The sequence below is a fragment of the Meriones unguiculatus genome, chromosome 14 (assembly GCF_030254825.1).
Source record: "Meriones unguiculatus strain TT.TT164.6M chromosome 14, Bangor_MerUng_6.1, whole genome shotgun sequence".
Classification (NCBI taxonomy): domain Eukaryota; kingdom Metazoa; phylum Chordata; class Mammalia; order Rodentia; family Muridae; genus Meriones; species Meriones unguiculatus.
The window spans coordinates 68,066,999-68,082,817 of record NC_083361.1 but is presented as its reverse complement, the minus strand read 5'-3'; the positions used below and the strand labels follow the sequence as shown (position 1 = coordinate 68,082,817).

Below are 15,819 nucleotides of genomic sequence, written 5' to 3'. Positions count from 1 at the left end.
AAACCCTGTGTCAAAAAACAAAACAAATACAAATAAAAAAATAAAAAGATTTCAGATGCATCTTTTACTGATACTTTCTTTTTATAGCAGGTTGTTTTATACCGGATTGTTTTTCTATCTATTGGGACCTTGGGCTGTCTTAAACATTTATGTTCAGATAAACTCTTTTTTTCATTGGATTGGCCAAGAACTTAGAAACGAAATAATAATTCTTATTTAAATTCCAATAAGCAATTCTGAGTAGGTTTTGGTAATGCCGTTATTGTACATGGTTACTGAGCTGACAGAATGCTGCATTCTTCTGGTCATTTTGTTTGTGCAGCTCACACTATTCGCTGTGCATCAGGCTCTTGACCTTTGTTTGCCTCTGCTTTCTTCTACTCTCGTCTTTTCTTTTCTTTTTTTTTTTTTTTTTTTTGAGATGATAATATAATTACAACATGTATCCCTTCCCTTTCCTCTCTTTAAACCCTTCCCATTCTCCTTCAAATTCATGGCCTCTTCTTTCAATAATTGTTATTGAATGCATATATGTGTTTGTATAAACACACACCTAAATATAACCTGCTTAGTCTGGATAGTGTTACTTGCATTCATGTTTTCAGGGCTGACTGTTTGGCACTGGACAACCTGTTGGTGTGCTCTTCCCCAGGCAAGACCACTGCTCCCACATCAAGCTTTCCTCAGTTGTTTATCTTTCTTTGTGGGGGTAGAGGCCTTGTGGGCTTTTCCCTGTCCAGTTTGCCAGCCCATTGGTCTCATTCTTGTTCAGCTCACATTTGAGCAGTGGTGGTGGTGAGATTTTATGGGTGTAGCTTCTGACATTACTAGAGACTGAAGACCGCCCATAGTCCCATTATTCTTAGTGTCATCTGCATGATCAGGTGCCAGTCTTCATTCCTCCCACACCCCCTCCATGGGGCAGCACTTTAACTCTCAGTGTTCTCAAAGGTATCTACCTAGATTTCTGCTGGCATCCTCCAGGGCACCTGTCAGCCGCCCTCATCCTCTAACAGAATCCTTCTTTGTGCTCTGCCCATATCTTGAGTTCCTCAGGTGCCTGGGGTCAGTTTCGTTTCTTGGCTGCATGCTTTCCACACCTTTGTTTGGCAGCCTCCAGCTATCTCAGCTCACTCTTATCCACTCAGATAAGTTTTACTGCCTTTTATTCAGAATTCCCGACTGGCTTGTAAGGTTTCGGTAGGCTGCTGTTCACTCATCCTTTGCTGCTTTACATCCACGAAGCCATGTACCAAAAGGAGCTCCTGACATTCTGAATATTATAACTATAGGATTTAACCAAATATACACAACAAGCCATGAATGGGAAGAGAGAACCATTGAGTACAAATAAACTGAATGCTGTAGAGAGAGGTAGTGGCATATGCTTTTAATCCAACACTCTTGGGGGCAGAAACAGGCGGCTCTCTGTGAGTTTGAGACTAGTTTGGTCTACATAGAGAGTTCTAGGGCAGCTAGGGCTACATAAAGAGATCCCCCGCCCTTTTTAAAGGAATCTAGAAGGATTCTCTACTTGCTGTAACATCATAAGTGTGGAATTTTCCTTTTGGCGAGGTGGATACAGGGAGTGCCTTTTCTCATAATTTCATACATATTTGCAATATGCTTTGATCATATTCACCTTTCATTATCCTCCTTTATCCCCCACTCCTGATGAACACCACATTCTTCCCAACATCCCCCTCTTCTCCCCCCCCCAAAAAAAAAAGCCCAGTACTGGAGTGATTTTTGGCTTTTGAGGCAGGGTCTCACTCTGTACTTAGGCTGGTCTAGAACTCCTGATCTTCCCTACTTCTACTCTGAGAGCCAGGATTATGGGCAGCTGTCTGGCAAGTTCTCTTCTAGAGCCATGAAATAATAGATCATGCCTTCTAGGTGAGCTTTATAAACTAACGGCCTTGAATTACTAATCCGGAAGAGATCTTTTTGGCCTTAACTGTTGACTCTTGGAGTTTGTTTGTGGCGTCATAATAAGTCTATCTGGAGTGTTAATGTGCTGTCTGTGGACTCTAAGCCATTGAAGGTGACATGGTCTCTTGGTGTCTTCTCTCCTTCCCTCCCTTTTCTCCCTGGCCATTGCTTGTTTTCATTGTTGAGACATGGAATCCTGATCTGATCCCCGTCACAGCTGATCTTTCGTTTATGCCATAGTCTTTCTGAGTTGCCTCTTGATTGTTACACATGTACTAGATTCCTCAAGAAAAACTCAGGAATGACCATCTGGGCATAAAACGCTTGAGTTGCACTGTGTGTCTGTGAGAATGTTCCCCTTTTCTGCTAGTATTAAGTGTTGGTTTTGGAGACTAGCTTCAAACTCCTTGTATAGCCAAGGATGATCTTGAGTTTCAGGACTTCCTGCTTCTCCCAGATGCTGGGATCATAAACATGCCCCACCACCTGCGCTTTGTGCGGTGCTGCGGTGGGCCCAGGACCTCATGCATGCCAGACAAGCACCCTGCCACTTCATCCCAGCTCCTCCATCCCTTTAATTTGTCTCATTTGTTTTTCTCTTCTTTCTTTCCTTTGTTCTTTTCTTTGTGTGTGTGATATCTCTAGTTTTATGTTTTCTATTTTTACCTTCAATCTTGAAATTTCTTTTTTCTTCCGTTTTGTCCCTGAATTCCACTCTGAGGTACTTTCTTGTCTTTTTGTCTTCTTCCCTGTTGTAATCTCTCTGTTTCCTACTTTGAGTTCTTGTTCCTAGAAACAGCTGCTCCTCCTGCCTCAGCCTTTGAGTAGCTGGGATTACAAGTATGTACTATCGTGCTCCTCCAAATACATTTCTTAACTAGTAATTGCTTTATTTCCAATACTGGGGATCAAATCTAGGGCCTTGTGCATGCTAGGTACATATTGTTCCACTGAGCTATCTTTTCTGCCTCCTCTTTTTTGCTCTTAAACTTTTCAAAATGCTTTGCTGTAATTTTGGCTGCTCCCTAGCATCAATTTTCTAGTATGTGATCTTAGTCTCCCATTTGGTTTTCCTGTTTCCTAATTTTCTCTGCTGAATCTTTATTTAGCTCCTGTGTAGACTCCTCTTTATAATCATCTTTAATGGGTTTGCTTTTCAGGTGCCAGCTATTTTTAGGAATTTTGTTGGGGGCGATATTCTAAGCTGGGTTAGAATACCGCGTTAGAGAGTTCTAGGTGAGTTCATTTACCCTTATTTCTAGGCAGCTAATAAAGCTAGGCATCCACAAGCTTCTCCAATGCAAAGACATTCTTTCTGTTGCCACGAGGATCACATCTGTGAGGCACAAACAGAGGGCCTGTGTATTTTTTGACATGGTCCCAACTCTAGGTCCAAGGAAGTTTTTGTCCTCCACCAGCAAAGAATGTGTATGGGTGTGGTGCTTTGCCTTCAGGGAGTGTATTTTTGCAGGCCTTTCTGAGGTCACTAGGTCCCATCCTCTCTCTGTCACATATTTTATTCTTTTCCTTCTATGAAGCAGAAGAAGCCTTGCCTGAACCCCCTGCTCTGATGTCTTTGTCATTGTTTGAGGATCTGGAATTTATGTTTCTTTCTAGTTTTGTTGAAAATTGGTTTATAGTTTCACATACACATATCTATATATATATATATGTACATATACATACATATACATACATATGTATGTATGTATGTGTATGTATGTATGTGATATATATATAAATAAAACACTTGAATGGCTTTTGAGAATTCTGTGTCTATAATGCTGAGATTAGAAGTTTCTCCAGGCTGCGGTGGACACACACCTTTAATCCCAGCATTCAAGATGCAGAGGTTGTGTGGATCTCTGAGTTCGAGGCCAGCCTGCTCTACAGAGTGAGTCCAGGCCAGCAAGAGTTACACAGAGAGACCCCGTCTCAGACAATGACAACAACAAAAAGTTCTTAATATTTTTTCTATTTTTTGATTCCCACAACATTAGGCCTGTTGCTATATTTCCTCCATAAAGCCTCTGCAGTCACACTTTCATCTGTTCTTCTAAATTGCTAAAGCCCAAGGAATAGGATGTGGGAAGGCCTTTTACCCATTCTGCATGGTTGCTCTGTACTGTACTTGTACTTAGGCCTTGGAGTGAAGCATTCAAGAGTTCCCACTAGAGCTGTCACACCAACAGCAAGCCTTAAAGTGATGCCATGTGTACTGGGGTCATAGGTGGATGTGATGACAGATATGGTCTGGGAGTCAGCCTGACCTGCACTCAGCCCCTGGTTCTGGAACTGATGGCTCCTGGCACTGTAGAACTCTGTCAGCATCTTCTCAGATGTGAAACGAAGGAGTTATCCTAGTTTCATTTCTCTTGCTGTGGTAAAATGTCTGGGCAAAAAGTGACCTAGGAGAAGAAAAGATTTATTTGGTTTCACCATCACATGGTGAAGTCACAGTAGCAGGATCTCAAGTGACTGGTACATCACATCCACAGACAGGAGTGGAGAAGCTGCCTGCATGCTCTCATCTACCTTCCCCCTATCCAGTAGAGTTCACCACTGCCCAGGCCATGGGTACTTCCCACAGCGGGCTGGGTCGTCCTGTATTAATGAACAGTCAATACCGTCCCCCACAAACACACCCATAGACAGCCTCTTTGGGAGCTGAATAGCCATTTCATAGGAGTTGTGTATCAGATAGCCTACATAACAGGTACTTACATTACAGTCCATAACTGTAGCAAAATTACAGTTATGGAGTAGCAATGAAAATAATTTTGTGGTTGGGGTCACCACAACCTGAGGAACTGTATTAAGGGTTGCAGCATTAGGAAGGTTGAGAACCACTGCCATAGACTTAACCCAGTTACGACAATCAGTTCAGACTCTCTTCCCAGGTGGTTCTAAGTTGTGACAAGTTGGCGCTCACACCAGCCATCGTAAGAACCCAAGTCAGATAAGTGTTGTGACATAAGCTCTATGAAGTACTTGGCACCTGGTTGATAGTCAATGAAAACATTGCTTGGTACCAATGAAGAAGAGGTGGGTTAACCACAAAGAACGAAACACTGAGAGTACTGGAATATAGGTTCTTTCTTTTCTTAAGGTTTAGGGCTTACCAGCCTTACCATTGTTAATTTTTCAGGAGAGTGGCATTGAGTTCATTACCTTAGTGTGCAGCCGTTACCACCGTCCATCTGCAGAGATCTTCATCTACTTCTACACACTGCAGCACAGTGCCTGTCTGCCCTGTTCCCACCCCGTTCTGCTTTCTGTTTCTATGTATTTGGCAACATAGGCACCTCATATAATGAATTACTATAATATGTCTTGTTTTGGTTTTGTTTAGTTTTGGTTGTTTTTTGAGGAAGGGTTTCCCTGTAGACCAGGCTGTCCTTGAACTTACTTTGTAAACCAGGCTGGCCTTGAACTCTGAGATCCACCTGCTTCTGCTTTCTGTGTGATGGGATTAAAGGCATGTGCCATGCCCATTTTATAGTGTGTCTGATTTAGTTTACTTAGCAAGTGTCCTCAGGATTTATCCATGTTGTATGGGTGTATACATTTATCAAAACTTCCTCCCTTTTAAAGGCAGGAAAATAGTCTACTTCATGGACATATTTTAATATATATTATCCATCACCTGAGTGCGGATTCTTGAGTTGCTTCTATATTTTTGCTCACTGACTATTGCTAATATGAACATTGATGTATAAATGTCTCTTTGGGTCTCTGCTTTTGTCTTTTGGGTGTATACCCAGAAATTGAATTGTTGAGTCATACAGTACTTCTGTTTTTGCTATCTGAGGAACTTCCACACAGTTAATACATCCAACAACTATTGGATAGGGAAGTGTAGGCAATGGAGTTCCCCCAGGGAATAATATGAAAACCAGTCTCTAATAGTAAAAGTTACATATTTCTAAGCTGCTTAAATATGAAACTTTTACTATTACATTTTATTTACATGTACATATATTGGTGCATAATATAGATAATGTATATTGTATAGAATTTAGAAAAGAGGGGGATAGCAGAGATGTGGTTAATAAGACTTAATAAGTGAGTACACATAAGGGATTACTCCATATTGTCCTCCATCCCCAAGGTCAGAGGACAAATCTCAGTTACGTGTGTTAGTGCCTTCTTTCAACTTACTATGGGCAAACTCTGGAGGACACAGTCAAATGCACGAGAGCACGCAGACACATCTTTTTCTCAGCTTTCCTGGAAGCAAAGGATAAGTTGACACCAACGTATCCAAAGGATAAGTGATCTCAGCTAGGATGACTCTCCCTTGTGGGAGACTTCCAGCAGTGTCTGAGGACACTTTGCTGGAGGGGAACTCCTGCAGCTAGTACTCCAAGACTAACTGCTACAGTATCCAGGAGAGCTCAACAAAGATTCATCTCCTGAGGGAGAGATGGTTCAGGGGAAAGTAGCACTTAGTGTGCAAGCATGAGGACATGAGTTCAGGTCCTAGCACTGCACAGGCGTGGTCACATGACTTGCAACGCCAGCACTAGAGGGTAGAGCTGACACGACTGCTCCAGTTTCCTGGCTGCCAGCCTACCTCCACATTCAGTAAGAGAACCTGTCTAAAGGGAGTAAGGCAGAAAACAAACAATTGAATATGTATGTTTGGTGTCCTCTTCTGGCCTCTTAATCCACACACACAGACAATTCACTATATATATAGACAATCTAAACACACACACATGCACGCACGCACACCAAGGCTAGGACACCTTGCTTTAAACCCAAGCTGTTCTTTCAGCCTTGACTTTAGTCTCCCTCTTACATAAAGCTGCTACCCTAGCCAGTCCCAAGAGCTTCGCAAACCCACTCATCCTGTAGCTGAACTGCTTTTTCCAGGGCCTTTTCTGGCCTCCTGTGGGCTGGCCCAATAGTTCTGCACTGACTTGACAACAGAAGGTAGTACTGCCTACCTTCGTGGCTTAACAGACAAGTCTTCTTGATACGATTTGGTTTGAAATATAAAGTTCCAGATTGGACCTGCACAGGTTGGCAACAGCTAGTTGAGAAATGAGACAGGAGGATTTTGAGTATAGGACCATCCTGAGCAATTTAACGAGAACACTGCTCAACAGGTTAAGATGCGGTCATTGGCTAGTTGGTAAAGTGCTTGTCTACCATGTGCAGGGTTGGTTGTTGTTTATTTTTTTGAGACAGGGTTTCTCTGTGTAGCCTTGGCTATCTCAGACTCAACTTTGTAGTCCAGGCTGGCCTCAAACTCACAGTGATCCGCCTACCTCTGCCTCCCTGAGTGCTGGCATTAAAGGTGTGTACCACCACCACCGGGCTCAAAGCCCTAGGTTGAATTCCCCTGACTATAAAGCAGTTATAATGGCACATACCTGTAATCCTACCACTTGGAAGGGAGAGGCAGGACGATCATAGTCTAAGATCATTTTGGCCTACACAGCAAGTTTAAGATCAATCTGATATACGTGAGTCAAGAATTAAAATTTAAAGTTGAAAGGGGGGCTGGGAAATGCTTATACAAGGCCCTTGGCTCCAGTGTTAGTACTGCAAAGAGATTTGAAGTTCCACCTCTGTAGGCTTCCAGTGGTCACCCTTGACTTTACCTACCTAGGACTCTTATGGCAGCTTTTCTATATCCTGTGTAGTGGATTGCCTCTGCTCCATCCCAGTAGTGCTTCAAGACTTAGCTTTGCTTAGAGAACTGCTAGATGGATGGATGGAAACTGAGTGTAAACTTCACATTAAGGAAAGTGGTTATGTAGACCATTTCAGCTGCTTGGTTGGGAATTTGTTCTCATAGCTGGAAGTACTTAATGTCAGCCAGTGTGGTGACAGTCAAATGGATGATAGAAAAGCATCACTGCTTGTATAGAGTTCAGCATTTACCAGGTACCAGCCAAAGTGTTTTATGCCTATCTCACCCAGCCATGTATTCCTGTAGTTTTTGGAAGGAATCTGAAGGGTTGAGAAGACCACCTAGCTAACAGCAGGGCTAGAATTTAAATACGACCTGTCTGAGTTGGAAGCCACAGCCACCACCTCACTGTCTTGAGAATACCAAACCCTTCTGCCATTGGTAATAAAAGACCATAAGGCCCTAGGCCAAAAGGCAGAGAGCCTTTGTGGTCTCACCAGTGAGGGGATGAGTTGTGGGTCCCCTCTGTTGCTCCACCAAAGGAAACCGCTGTGCTGAGCTCAGAGCCCTCTCGTTGCCTCTCTTCTAGGTGCACTACATTCTTCAGGAGGTGGTGATGGGCGGGATGGTGTTGGAAACAAACATGAATGAAATTGTGGCCCAAATTGAAGCTCAAAACAGGCTGGAGAAGTCAGAGGTAAGGAAGTAGCTATACTTGTGCCCTGGCTGGGTAGATAGCTCTGGGTCAGGGGAGGAGCGTTTGCTTCTGTAGTTTGTGTAGCTTGTGTGGGCTTGTGTGGGTTTGTGTGGGCTTGTGTGGGCTTGTGTGTGCTGTGTGGGCTTATGTATGATGTGTGCGCTTGGTATTTTGTGTATGCTTGGTTTCTCTGGGTCTTTAGGAGGTGGTTCCCAGCCTGTATTTCTTGGTTTGTCTACATTAACATGAAGGCCAGTATAAACAAACATTAAACAGGTAGGGCAACTTGAGATCTCAGGCTTAAGGAAAGGCAGATGGCATAAAGGACAAACAGCTTCTGGAATATGATTATGGCCCATATTTGTGGGACCTGTGTGCATCTGTTCTCTGAACAGCTAAATTTCATGGTATCTTTTAGCCTCTAGAAATTCAAGATTCTTTCTTTTCAGTGAGGCCTCTACAAAACTACAATCATGCTGATTTGGAAATACCGTACCTGGCCGGGTGGTGGTGACACCCACCTGTTGTAGTCCCTCCACTGGGGAGGCAGCCGCAGATGATCTCTGTGCAAGGCCAGACTGGCCTACACTGCGAATTTAGGTACAGTCAGTACTACATAGAGAAACACTGTCTCAAAAAGCAAACAAACAGTCAAAAAAGAGAATTCCTTGCCAGGCGTGGTAGCACAAACCTTTAATGCCAACACTCAGGAGGCAGAGACAGGTGGATCTCTGTTGAGTTTGAGGGCAGCCTGGTCCACAGAGTGAGTTCCAGGACAGCCAAGGCTGCATAAATAAACCTTGTCTGGGGCTGGGGGGCCGGGGGAGGAAATACCGTACCCGCTCATCTTGGTGTCCCACTGTGCTCTTAGCCTGCCTCGGCTGGCTCTACAGTGAGCAGCAATTAGAGGAGAACCCCAACAGCTGCAGAAATAACAGGACAGTGCTATCTCTGAGTGTCTCCCAGGGTTTCTTTGCTTTGTGACTGGAACCTGTCTCACAAAACCAGGAGTCCTTCCTATGATCCTATTAGGGAAGCTTTTCTAGCCACAGCTCTGGCTGCCAGAGTTTTCTGAGAAGTGCAGGCTGGGAAGGTTCCAGGCACAGTGAGTGAGTCAGGCAAGGGGTCTGGAAACAGCAGAGACAGATACGCAGGGGGAGGGGATGGTTAGAGTGAGCATCCTGAGAGCTGTGGGTTAGGGACAGCGGTTCTGAAGTCTTTGTCACTCCCCCTCTCCACCCCCAGGCTGAGCCTGGAGAGCGGGTTACTGTCCTGTCTGGTGCAGCTTCCCCAGTGCGTGTTCGTGCTTCCCAGCTTGACACCATATGACATCCAAAGTCCACCCTCTTCCAGCTCACACTAGTTGGCAAGCAGTTCTCTAAAGCTGACATTCTTTTTCCTTTAAAGAATTTCTCTGGCTTTGCACTCCTCTGAGATGGTCTCTTGAGGAAAGGGTTTCATTTTATTTTGCTTTCTAAATTTCCTTGATACTTAAGACTTGAGTAAGCCATCTTAGAGTCCCTCAGCAAGCATTTATTGAGCAACTACCATGGCCATGAGCACTGTTAGTTGCTGTGGCTGTAAAATCGCATAAGACATAGCCCACCTTTGCAGAGCTTGTAGTGGGACGAAAATAAAAGGCTGTAGGGCTCCACAAGGCTTCATCTGTCCTACATAAGGTTTTGTTGACGACCTTTGAGGAAGGAGGAAAATGAAAACGTCTGCCTGTGCTGTTTGGAGTTCTTTAGATCTTTGCCTTCTGGTTTAAGACTTAAGCAGACAGTGGGCACAGTGGCGCATGCCTGTGATTCCAGCACTCAGGAAGGCAGAGGCAGGTGGGTCTCTGTGAGTTCGAGGCCAGCCTGGTCTACAAAGCAATTCCAGGACAGCCAAGGCTGCACAGAGAAACCCTATCTCAGGCAAGAAAAGAAAAGAAAAGATTTAAGCAGATGACACTGGGAAAGCCACTCACGCTCTCCTCTTCTCCCAGGGTGGACTTTCAGCAGCTCCGGCAAGGGCTGTGTCTGCTGTGAAGAACATCAACCTCCCTGACATCCCGAGGAACATCAACATCGGTGATCTCAACATCAAAGTTCCCAACCTGTCCCAGTTTGTGTGAAGGTGGATGACTGGGATGAACTGGAATTCTTGGGATGGGCAAAGCAGTCAAATCCGGAAGCAGAACCTTGTTGAGCCTTTAGAGTCACACCTTGGGACCCTGAGCCTTTCACAGAGTGGGAAAGGAGTGGGGTGCACACTGCGTGGCCATCCTGCTTCCCTCTGATAGGCATGGCTGTGGTAGACATCAGGACACTAAGCCACTGCTCCTTTGCCTCCCCCACACAGCTGCCCTGAGGGACTGGGGAACAAGCCACCTGGTGCCCAGGAGCCCACCACTGGGACTGATCGATCACCTCTGACTTCCTCTCTGGCATCGAGGGCTTCTGAGATCCTATATCATTTACTGGGTAGGGAACCGGGGAGAAGGGCCAGCCTTTCAGATGTTAGGTATGGCAAGAGGCAGCTGACGGCAGGGTATCTGCTGGCTCTGCTAGGGCCTCTATTCCTAGAATCCCTTTGTGTAGCCAAGCTTTTTGGTCAGCAGTTGCTACAGAGCACATGTTCCCCACGCCATATTTCTAGTCGTTTTGTTACAGGCATGTGTGTGCCAGACACAGTGTAAGTCACACTCTGGGTGCCTGCCATCACCCCTGCCAGTAGGGAGGACACCCCTAAACACATGCCAGAACCCTTGCCCAGAGGAGAGCCCGATGTCTACAGAATGTGAAGTCTGAATCTTCCCAGAGTTATGACTCTTCCCTAACTTAAAATACACTTGTCCTGGAAGCAGAAGGTTCAATGTCTATGACGTGAATGGTGACCCACCTCCCCTTGCTCAGAAACCCACTAACCAGTCTCAGATTCTGGAGCTGAGAACCTGAACTGGGTGCTCTGTGGGCTGAGCCCACAGCATGCTAGCCGCAGTGCTGTGAGCTCTCTAATCTGAGTCGTGCTGTGGGCATGCTGGGCTCCCTTGGGCAACGTTCTGCAGCTGGAAACCTGTCGATGGTAACATATGCTGAGTCTTCTTCTTATGGCCAGATTGGAGCTGGCACTGCTGCTGGGGGCAGGGCTTCTTCTCCGTGCCATCAGCTGGGCCTCAGGCCTGGGTAGTGAGGGCACTGGTGCCCCTGACAGGGAACCTCCCAGCCCAGACCCCCCTTTCTCCTTCTGCCCAGATGCCCCTCCCTCCTGCTAGCGCATTTCCCCCGGCCTTCTGATGATCCTAGGAGGATCATGTATCTTACCCAGCTTTTCTCATTTTCCAGCAGGACTTCTTGCGCTCTGCCCACTGCTGCCTGCAGTGTCTTGTCCTCAACCTTTCGGGTCCTCTGTCAGAGCCTCATCAATGGCCAGTTGGCTAGAGGATAGGTCTGAGACCAAATCCCCCATGCCATTCTCTTTAAGCATGTTAATCTTATGTTGATTTATTGTCATTTTAGCACATCCACACCTCTTTTACAATGGCTGGATGTGAATAGGAATTCAAGGAAGAAAACCAGTGTTTTGCATCTGCTGTAGGTGACATGAGCAAGACCCTTTAACAGTCCTTATCAGAGACATTTTATTTTTTTTAAGATTTATTTTATTTGTGCTGTTCATGTGTATATATGGGAAGGCTCTGAGGCCAGAGAAGGGTATGGAGTTTCCTGGAGTTGGAGTTACAGGAGGTTGAGAAAGTCCCCCAAAATATGGCTGTTGAGAACGGAAGTTAGGTCTCTGCAAGAGCAGCAGTGTTCTGAACTGAGCCACCTCTCTGATCCCAGCCACAGACATTCTCAGACATTTTGGTGCCAAGTACCACAGGCTCAGATAGGGTAACCTGCTTTTAGGTCAGGCAGGGTTAAGGTTTGAAATGTGCCTGCTTGGCTCCAAAGTCCTTTTCCTCCTCATTATTGTAGGTGGTTTCTCCATTTACAACCTTCTCCTCTCTAGACGGGGAAACTGAGACTTAAGGGATTGAGCAACTCTCACAAACTAATAAAAAGAGGCTTGGTTTTCTGAGGCTGCAGACCAGGAGCGGGAGGATCCCGTGCAGCTCCAGTTGGTTGCCTGAGATGAAGCCATCCAGTGTGTTGTTAGGTCAGGGGTCATAAGAGCCGCAGTGTTCTCAAGTGCTTGCTGGTGCCTGAAGGCACCCTTGAGTTGGGAGCCCTTGGCTTCCTGGCAGTTTAGATTTCAGGTGTTTGCCTGCTAGAAACTACTTGGTTCCCCAGACTGTGGCCTGGCACTGTAGGCGGCAAAAGCAAGCATCACACAATGGCTTGCGCGATGCCCCTAAACAGTCTGTCGGTTTGAGCTTGGAAAACTCAATTCCCCTGGGCAAGCCAGAGGGATTAATTAATCAATCAATTAATTAATTATGTTTGCTGTCAACAAAGCCATAGTCTGAGGTCTAGCTCTCTCTCCTCTTTGTGTTTTGAGACAAGGTCTCACTTTGTAATGCAAATTCTCAGTCTTCCAGCCTCACCTCCAAAATGCTGAGATTACAAGTGTATGCTACCGTGCCTTCTGCCCTTTTCCATGGAATAGTTAGAGGGAGACCTTGGTGTTTTGTTCTGAGACATCTGTTGCACAGCCAGTGACTGGGTTCCTGTTTGCTTTGCGATCCTGGACCTGTAGAGTTACACTGAAGCTTCCCTGGGTTTTCTCACTGCCACTAGTTAAAAACTGGCATCCTCCCACTACCCGTACTTCTGTGTCAGTACCCGAAGAGGGTTGAGCTTGCTTCTAAGCACACAGGCTGTCTTTGCTCCGCTGCCTTTGAGCTTCCCTGACAGTGCTCACATAGATGGAACATGGAGACACTACTGTGAGCCCGGAGCTACGGCGGCCAGACTCCGTGACAGCCATGTGGAAGATTTAAAGGATATTTCCCACCCCCGACTCACCAGTGTCATGCCTACTGTGCAGGGTGCTGGACAAATTACCTCTCCCCAAGCCTGACCATGGCCTCATACAGGTATCCTGAGTCTCTCAGGCCTTGGTTATTCATTCTCTGCCACATACAGAGCCAGCCCTCCCTCACCGCTATAGAAGCAGCTTAGCAATTTTCTCTGTGACCTTACCTTCAGAAAAGACGCTAGGAGAAAATGCCTCACACCAGGTCCCTGGCACAGTCTGTGGCCTGGGCTATTGAAGGCTTCCTTAGCATGACCATGTCTTTTCAAAGAAGGGTCTGTGATAGGTACATGAAAGTAGCTCTTTAAAGTAGGTCCTCACCCACTTTACAGTAGGCAGGCAGAGTACTGAGACCCACCCAGAAGGGAGGGACCTGTCTGCAAACATTCTAGATGGCCACTGCTCCGAGTGTGCTGACCACCCACGGTGAGCCAGCTCTCTGTGGGAGTTGCCAGGCTAGGCCCAAACCTCAAGGTCAAAGTTTTGGCCTTGGAAGTTCTGGGGTGCTCTTCACCTGCACATTTTGGCAGAAGTAGCTGTTGAAAAAGCTTAATGCAAGTGATCAATCCTTTCCGAAGCTCTTTCTCATTTCAGCTTTTCTATTTTCCAAAGAGGACATATATTCATGTAGTTTGGGTTTTTGGGGAGATTTTATTTGTTTTGTTTTTCAAACAGGGTTTCTCTGTGTAGCCCTGGCTGTCCTGGAACTCTGTAGACCAGGCTGGTCTCAAACTCAAAGATCTACCTGCCTGTACTGGGATTAAAGGTGTGAGCCACCACCCCGCTGTAGTTTGGTATTTTTATATGGGGCTGGGGAAGTGCCCTCTGAAACCAGAAGAAGGCCTTAGATCTCTTGGAGCTGGAGCTAAGTGGTTGTAAGCTGCCTGATACGGGGTTCTGGGAGCCAAACTTAAGGTCCTCTAGCAGAGCAAGTGCTCTTCACCATTGGGCCATCTCTCCAGTCATCAAGTGTTTGCGATTTAAAGGAGTAAGAAACAAGCATCTTTTATGTTCACTTTCAAAGCTGAGGACATAGTTTCAGTGGCCCTCAGCCCAGCACAGTCCTGTTATCCAGAGGTGGAGAGTCCGCCCTCCATACATGCCTCATGCATGCAGGCACCATGTAAAACCGCCACAGCTCCTAGCCTTGCTCAGCTTTATTCCCCAAGGCACTGGGACTCCATGCCGTTCAGTTATTTTTTTTTCTCCTAGGATATAGCCCCCACCCCCACCCCAGGGCAGGGATATCAGCCTCTTACCTCGCCCTGTGCCCTGGCTGCTCTGAACAGTGCCACATCCGTACTGCTCCATAAAGAATGGCGGATGGGTGCGTTACTAAGGAAAGCAGAAGTTGAACCTCACAGTCTCTCAGGACTTGTGCACACTAGGACTGTGACGTGGGGGTGGGGAGGCCCATTGCTTCAAGGTGGAGGACAGCAAGGACTGTTCTGGGAAGGATGGGGTGCAGGCACGTCCATTTGGAGTTACTGGGGTATAAATGCCTGCTTGTGAATGAGTGGGCAGGAGAGTGTGGAGCTGGATTGAGTGACAGGGCCAACGGCTGAAAGTGAAGGACAGACTGTGGCCAAGGGGAAAGGAATGCCTGGATATTGGAGCAACCTCAGATCACAGGAGAGTGTCTGATAGCAGTGAGAACATGAACCAGATTGGTCAGTCAGGGAAGGGACCCAGAGCCGCAACTCTAAGAATGCCTTTGCTAGAGGTCAGGGATGCCAAAAGAGGTCCTGGTTCTTCTGGCCTGGCCTCAAAGCTGTATGTGAGGGTGTGACTAAAACTGCCCACCTCCTGGGTGGGTCACTCAGCTCCTCCTCCTATACCTCACCCCAGCTTTTACCATGAGTCCTTTAAGAAGACCTGACCTAGCCGTTCGTGGCCTGTCTTCCAGGAGCCACTCCTGGAAATGGAGCTGTATGGATTAGGCTCTGAAATTATCAGTGATTGTAATAAAGCTTTGTACAGCCCTCTGTGGCCATGCACTTCTTTCTTTAAATTGACAAGACGAGGACCTGGAAACCACTGGCTCGACGTGGCTTTTGTGGCTGTCAAGTTTTCTGGGACTCCAGCTTTCTCCCCTACCCCTAGCTAAGCTCACCAAGAGCCAAGAAATGGTCTGCAGCTCTCAAAGACCCCACTTCTGCCTCAATGGGGAAGTGACTAAGAAAAGATGACTTCCTGCTTAGAACTGCCCAGCTGAGCTCCCAGCTGGGCCAGCAAAGCCAGCTCTTCCTTCAACAGCTCCAGCTTGGGATGGCCAGGGTCCTGTCTAGGATGGCTATGAGGAATACATTGCTAGGACCTTCCAAAGATTGGCTGTCTCTATCAGAGGGGGCCTCTTTGTGACATACCAACTGTGGAGGCCACAGAGAGCCCCACAGGCCGTGTCTGCTGCTGTTGCTGGGAGGTTTGTGGTATTGGAAAGGAGAGAGCCACCAGTATCTGATGCTCATCCTGGCAGTGAGAAAAGCAGCAACCAGGGGTCCCCTCAGGAAGACAGGGACCCAACCAGCCCCCGGAAGACCTCTTGCCATGTCCAGAGAAACTGCAGGGTAAAACAGGGTGAAGC

At 46.5% G+C, this 15,819-nt stretch overlaps 1 protein-coding gene across 2 annotated transcripts in view; it reads left to right on the top strand.

Annotated features, from left to right (window-relative positions):
• The window catches only part of Ap3s2 (adaptor related protein complex 3 subunit sigma 2), a 46,281-nt gene extending 31,064 nt beyond the window's left edge, over positions 1 to 15,217 (top strand). For both annotated transcript variants that reach the window (XM_060367407.1, XM_021658928.2), the window contains 2 exons: positions 8,166 to 8,273; positions 10,264 to 15,217. In XM_060367407.1, coding sequence (XP_060223390.1) covers positions 8,166 to 8,273; positions 10,264 to 10,392 — 237 coding nt within the window. In that variant the 3' untranslated portion in view covers positions 10,393 to 15,217. The remainder of the gene's footprint in view (positions 1 to 8,165; positions 8,274 to 10,263) is intronic.
• The last annotated feature ends 602 nt before the right edge of the window (positions 15,218 to 15,819 follow it).